The sequence below is a fragment of the Ruditapes philippinarum genome, unplaced genomic scaffold, assembly GCF_026571515.1.
Source record: "Ruditapes philippinarum isolate M1 unplaced genomic scaffold, ASM2657151v2 ctg1356_1_1_1_1, whole genome shotgun sequence".
NCBI lineage: Eukaryota > Metazoa > Mollusca > Bivalvia > Venerida > Veneridae > Ruditapes > Ruditapes philippinarum.
The window spans coordinates 122,089-129,574 of NW_026851848.1; the positions used below are offsets into that span (position 1 = coordinate 122,089).

Genomic DNA, 7,486 nt, shown 5'->3' on the forward strand with positions numbered 1-7,486 from the left:
TAAAGCATTGATGCAAAGCACCAAAGGGCGTCCAAGCAAGCAATGCAGCAAATGACGATGAACTAGTAGTCACGTGATGACCAGATATTCTTAGAAAATTTAAAATGGTTAATAAATTTTACCAGCATTGTATATCATAGATAAATGGAGGACAAAAGACATTGTTCATCATGAACTTTGGTGGGCTTGCAAGAGATAAGAATATTAAATGCATTTTCTTTGGAAAATCTGTTTTATTATTATTATAATTGTAACAAATATACAAATACATGTAGCAACAAAAGGGACTAATATAGTTATATTACATGCATTTTTCATGTCAAATTAAAACAACAATTTCTATTTATTTCTGGGATTTAAGATACAGTAGTTATATTTCAAGTCCCAGATAAATACTGAAAGTAAAGCACACACTGGAATGAAAAATTTGGGATGAATTTCAAAAAGACCAAATGAATTTTTGTTTGTTATACACGTTATATGATGAAACATTATTTATCAATTTGATCAATAGTATGAGGAAATTCACTAACATTATGTTCGTGCGAGTCAAAGATATAAAAGCTACTTGACATTGGTGATAAATAAAGAGTTATTGTTAATTGATTTATTGGGAGATAATTTTGTTGAATTGTTTCAAAATCCTCGTCTAGCACATCAGTGTGTTTACATTCCTATCAATAAACCCATAACACCTCATGTTCAAATTGCAGACGAAAGTTTCTGTTGTTAAAATGTCACAGTATTCGGCATTTCAATATTCTACTCAAACCACCATATAATCGATTGCCTTCAAACAATATAGAATCAACTTCTTACAGCAAAAATTCGGGAAATCAGGGTCGATTTAAATATTACTTTAAAAATGTCAAGGAGCTATTTATTTACCGGAAAGAACCTACGGAAAAGACAATTATAAAATAACAATACTATGGCATAATTCGTAAAAATTGTCTACTTAATTTTTTTCTATAAATTAATAAAGAGTGCAATTTATAGTTGAATATGTTTGCATTTCATTTCATTCAAAATTCTCCATTTCGTTATTTATTACAATATCGCGATACGAATGACCGTTTCGTTTAGACTAAACAACTTCTCTAAATAGATTTTCAGACTTTCTCAATGTTAGATTTCGAATTCATGTACTGCAATAAAATATATACATTACACACTGTGTACTACAAAATAATAAGTAATTTCCTGTAGAAGATACAAATGTAAGAAATAAATTACCGAATTTTTAAGAGTATTTTTTGTTTCGTCTCTTATACTGCCTTCCCCGTTCTCTTTCATTAATACGACATGCTGCAAATCACCGAATGGGAAACCAATATATGACTTAACATAATAGAAATCGGAAGGAATTCTTGATTCCGAATTTATTTTTAGCTGTAAATCGAAGGGATCAATTGATAAAAATCGGGTCCATGGACCAAAAGGTAGTAAGCACAAATAGCTCCGCGACATACATGCACATATTTTAGTAATGAACAACACGTTGATTTTTTAACGCTTTTTACAAACTTTGAAAGACATACATTTTATTTGTAGTATTTATAAAGTTGCATGAATTAAAAAAAGAATGCTCAACTTTTGATATTGTTATTTACACTGATGACTTATCGTGATTTATTTATTGTTAAAGATGATAATGTCAAAATGCATGTCTTCAATGTGATATCTTAAACTTTTGTAGTTTCATCTCACCTTCACCAGCGTTTGTTATTGCAAGAAATGATCTATCACGTGAGACACAAATTTTTTTTGGAAATATCATATCTATCTTGTACGATGACAAGATCTGACCAGTTTGTGATATCTGTACAATGCAGTCTGTTTCATTACTACAAACTAGGATAGTATCATAGGGACCAACTGCTACACCACACGGATCCTTTATCTGATCATCCTTCACCACGACTCTCGTGTTTGTCTTGACGTCATATATACAGACAGTATGCTCGGATCTATCTGTAAGCACCACTTTGTCACTGTTCCTTATGTAAGTATAAGCATTTGTCGTCACAGAATATGACTTACTCGGAAAGTTGATATTGAAATCTTTCTCTTTTCCTGTAGATGATATTATACGTACAGGTGATGAATGATTATTTGTCTCGCCGACGAAATATTTATCATCTTTATGACATATCGAGTAATATTTTGTTGTCACTTTGATTGTTCTATCTAAAGTTATATCATTAGATTTGTTAACACGTAGAATGTCTAACTTTAATGCACCACCACTTGTTATCGCTACTTCATCCTCAGATACAGCAACTACAGATTGTGGCGGGTAAGATAACTGATATGATCCTACTTTCTTAAGCCTCTCATTGTAAACTAAACATTTCTCGTTTTTATTATCCACAGCAACAAGTCTACCATCAGGTAAGAAATCAATCCCTGCATACAATGGCTCTTTTTCTTTACTTCTTTTCTGCTTTAAATCAATTGAATTTACTAGTGTGGTTCTCATTGCCTTGTTAACAGGAGCAATAACTTTTGCTGTTTCTGATAGACAAAACTTTACAGACAATTGTCCTGGAACATAATCAGTGATTGGTAGAGGGGGAAGTTTTAATGTTTCATCAAAATCAAAGGTTACAGTCACGGTCTCTAAATCATGACATTCTGCACCGACGTTTGTGTGAAGAACATTGACGTCATTCTTCATCTTCTGCTCTACTATAAACTGTTGTACCAGGGATCCGTTCTGATACACGTTGTCAATCGTTTCAAGACACGTTGCTATATCAGCTAGATATTTCTTGGTCTGTGACTGCTTCATTGTCAGCTTTTTTAATGTCTCATTTTGAAACATTTCAACGTGTTTAACAACGGAAATTTCCAACTCGTCAAACATTTTGATTACTTCATCCCGCATTCGCTTGATTTTAATTGGCATTTCTGTAATATCCTCATCAAGTTTCGCTTTTGATGAGACAATGCTGTCTACGATTATGTTAGCCTTCTGTCTCATTTCCTGCAATTTATTCTTTAAAGTTGAACCTCTGTAGGTTTTCCTTTCAACGACCTTCTGAATTTCCACAACGCTCTGACATTTACGATGATCAACAATAGCACAGGTACTGCAGCAGAGCAGATTCTCATCCTCGCAGAAGAATTTTAGAACTTCCTGATGTTGATAACATTGATCTAATCCTTTCATGTCAAACGAGCTTTGTTTTGTTTTCGCCTCATTCGCGTTCACTAACACGTGACTTCTTAAAAATGCGTGTGTGTTGTGAACGTTGGAACATTCCAAGCACTGAAATTCATCACACGTCGAACAAAACTTTTCCGCTATCGTTTGTTTATCCTTACTTAAACATGGTTGACAAATTATTTGTTTTCCCTTCCCGGGAACTTCATATTTTTCTTTATAGATACACCCCTTCTCCGCCATTTTGAAAATAGAGTAAACTTATAGAGTGACTTGTTCAAATGGATAAAATATTAGTGTTCTACTTTGATAATGAGTGTACATGTATACGATATGAGGGTAAACTTTAAACTGATAATCAAAATGTTAGCTACGATGTGAACAATTTCAATATTATATATTTTGAATGCGTTTTACGTACTAACTTACATGTATTGGGGTATATTTCAAGCAAAATGGTGATTCAGTTTTATCAATGTGATGCAGCATTTTTAAATGAAGTCGTAACGATCGTCAAATAAACTGGCGTCACCAATAATGTTCAAAAGCGTTATAAATTAAGTTTCCAAAAATAATAAAATTTGTCTTGAATAATTCAGAAATGATTACATTTTGAGAATATTGAAAAGGGTTAAATGTCAAAATTGACCGTTATGTTGGAACTGTCAAGTCACGGCTATTTGATATATCGACAAATGACTTTTCCTTATCAAAATTATTCATTTAAAATATGACCATCCTAAAGCAATACCTCCGTTAAATAGGCTAGAGCTTCTGTTAACTACATTGAGACTTAGGACCAAGAAGGGTCAACTTTTTGCTTTTTTTTCCTTCTTCTTTTAACATTATTTATGTATCTCTCATATCCTTTTTGGGAAGAAAATAGTGTTAAATTATAATTATTTAATCAATATAGGTTAATCCTAATTTAAAAACAAATATAGTACCTGATATTTTCAAAGTGTAATATAATCAAAACAACCCAGTAAAAGTATTTAGTGTTTTAAAAGACCAACCAATATCCTTTTGCGAAAAAAATAAGGAAACTTTGAAAACAGGCACTCATTTTGATAAATTATAACATTTTTTTTTATTGGGCTCTCTAAGCAAGAAAATGACAAACGCGTGTTATGGGTGGGTTAGGGTAACATTTTTCATACATATTTCATATATTTTGACCATAAAAATCATGTTGCTTATGTGGATTGTTAGCTGCATGCATGTTTTGTTTCTTACCAAAAATTAATTGGAAAACATTTTCGTAAGGATGGTTATTGTACTGTGTAGATAATTTGAAGGTTCCTTATTTCTGAAAAGGGGCACTTTTTAACTCAAAGCTTAAGTCCAGAACAGTACGTGGCCTTTACGCGATTTCGGTAGGGTAAAGTTAGTTTAATTTTTTCATACATGTGTCCTTTAAGGTGTATACCTGACCCATCTTGTCAATTTTTCATAATCGTCAGCGGACAAGTTTCCTTAAAATGTTCTTTATTATTTAACTCAAGTGCGGATGTTACTTAAAATAATTAATTATACAAATAATCATGTATAATGTAATGTATAATGTGTAATGTATACATGTATAATTCTTGAATTCTGCATAATTATTAGTGATTTATATATCAAAATGGGTCTGTCATTTTGAATCCAAACACAACTATCTTGAAAATCTTTAGCCTATAGTTCAGTTGATTCTGAGACAAAGTATGTTTCAGGTTGTTTAAAAATTAAACAAGCAAATTCGTTGAATTTATATCCCCCGCCGAGTACTGGTTATTATTAACACAACAACTGAAGATATAATGCTTTATTTATATATTAATCATGGCATAAACAGTAATATTCTTTGAACTTGATAAATATTCAGGGCAATAACAGAGCCATAACTTTGTGTTAAATAGTAAAATCTGGAAATGCCAATGAGATGTATGCATACTACATAACTAATCAAGGGCCATAAATCTGAGTTATAAGTATCTGACTGGAACAAGGCGACTATATGCATATCTCCTCTTAGTATCCCATAAAGTTTCATTGAATTCCAGCCAGTAGTAGCAGAGAAGTAGCGAGGAAACAAATATTTTTTTATATGGATACTGCATAACTAATCAAGGACCATAACTCTGAGTTAAAGTGTCTGACCGGAACAAGCCGACGATATGCGCATCTCCTCTTGGTATTGAAGGTTCCCATAAAGTTTCGTTGAATTCCAGCCAGTAGTTGCAGAGAAGTAGTGCGGAAACGATTTTTACTCTATATGCATACTACATAACTAATCAAGGGCCATAACTCTGAGTTAAAGGGTCTGACCGGAACAAGCCGACGATATGCGCATCTCCTCTTGATATTGATGATTCCCATAAAGTTTCGTTGAATTACAGCCAGTAGTTGCAGAGAACTACTCCGGAAACGATTTTTACTCCATATGCGTATTGCATAACTAATCAAGAGTTAAAGTGTCTGACCCGAACAAGCAGACGATATGCGCATCTCCTCTTGGTATTGAAGGTTCCCATAAAGTTTCGTTGAATTCCAGCCAGTAGTTGCAGAGAAGTAGCGCGGAAATGATTTTTACTCCATATGCATACTGCATAACTAATCAAGGGCCATAACTCTGAGTTAAAGTGTCTGACCCGAACAAGCCGACGATATGCGCATCTCCTCTTAGTATTGATGATTCCCATAAAGTTTCGTTGAATTCCAGCCAGTAGTTGCAGAGAAGTAGTGCGGAAACGATTTTTACTCTATATGCATACTACATAACTAATCAAGGGCCATAACTCTGAGTTAAAGTGTCTGACCGGAACAAGCCGACGATATGCGCATCTCCTCTTGATATTGATGATTCCCATAAAGTTTCGTTGAATTCCAGCCAGTAGTTGCAGAGAACTACTCCGGAAACGATTTTTACTCTATATGCATACTACATAACTAATCAAGGGCCATAACTCTGAGTTAAAGGGTCGGACCGGAACAAGCCGACGATATGCGCATCTCCTCTTGGTATTGATGATTCCCATAAAGTTTCGTTGAATTCCAGCCAGTAGTTGCAGAGAAGTAGTGCGGAAACGATTTTTACTCTATATGCATACTACATAACTAATCAAGGGCCATAACTCTGAGTTAAAGTGTCTGACCGGAACAAGCCGACGATATGCGCATCTCCTCTTGATATTGATGATTCCCATAAAGTTTCGTTGAATTCCAGCCAGTAGTTGCAGAGAACTACTCCGGAAACGATTTTTACTCTATATGCATACTACATAACTAATCAAGGGCCATAACTCTGAGTTAAAGGGTCTGACCGGAACAAGCCGACGATATGCGCATCTCCTCTTGATATTGATGATTCCCATAAAGTTTCGTTGAATTCCAGCCAGTAGTTGCAGAGAACTACTCCGGAAACGAAATTCGGACGGACGGATGGACGGACGTTCTAACAGGAGAGTAATTATGTGGCTACTCTATTGTTCTCTCTATTGTTCTTTTTAGCCACACAAAAGAAAATAGCCACATAAAAGCATTACGGAATGAATGACATCAAAGAGAAAGAACAGTTACCTATTGTCCCTCTAGCCACATAATTACTCTCCTGAGAGTGCGGAAGGAAGGACGGACGGACAGACAACGCCAAAACTACATCCCCCTCCCGATTCCATCGGCGGGGGATAACAAGAAAATATATTATCGTCAGTCCTTTAGACACGAGTAACTAAGTCGTGTACACGAGATACTATGTCGTGTAAGTGTGTAATGGAGTTTGCGTTATGAATGTAAACTAGTATAGTTTTCGGCGAACCGACTGCTGTGACATGTGGTCCCTGTATTTTATCATCCTTCAGTATGGTTCCTGTGCTTGTCTTAATATTGTCACAGGGTCAAATATTTCTTGTAGAAAGAAACAAACTCTGGGCGTAGGTTCGATGTTTTTAATGACTCCAAATAAAAATGGTCTAAAAATATAATAAAATAATTATACATCTTACAAATACAATACATAGAAAAACAAAATACAATGAAATAACAATATATACACAATCGACGCGGAATAAGAAAATACATAAGAAATACAATTAATATTCTAATATTAATACTATTCTTACCACAGCGTCTGTAATTAAACTATTTCAATATAAATTGAAAAAGGTAAAGTAAATGTAGATCTATATAAATGTTAAGTTTTTACTATGTCTGACTCGTAAGAGATGACTGTAAAGAGTGAGCGGGACAGGAAAAGCAAACAGTGCGCAGAAGTAAAAACTATTTAAAAGAACCAATGGATATCTCTCTCACATAGAATCATACATAACAAACACA

The 7,486-nt window shown here is 34.1% G+C and overlaps 1 protein-coding gene across 1 annotated transcript; it reads right to left on the bottom strand.

Moving 5' to 3' along the window:
• Nucleotides 1-1,058: 1,058 nt before the first annotated feature.
• Nucleotides 1,059-3,631, bottom strand: LOC132741338 (uncharacterized). Its single transcript, XM_060729486.1, has one exon. The coding sequence runs from the start codon at nucleotides 3,410-3,412 to the stop codon at nucleotides 1,673-1,675; it is 1,740 nt and encodes a 579-aa protein (XP_060585469.1). The 5' UTR covers nucleotides 3,413-3,631; the 3' UTR covers nucleotides 1,059-1,672.
• Nucleotides 3,632-7,486: the final 3,855 nt, after the last annotated feature.

What these genes read in the sequence shown, in the direction of transcription:
- LOC132741338 (XM_060729486.1), bottom strand. Translation starts at nt 3,412, where the DNA reads ATGGCGGAGAAGGGGTGTATCTATAAAGAAAAATATGAAGTTCCCGGG.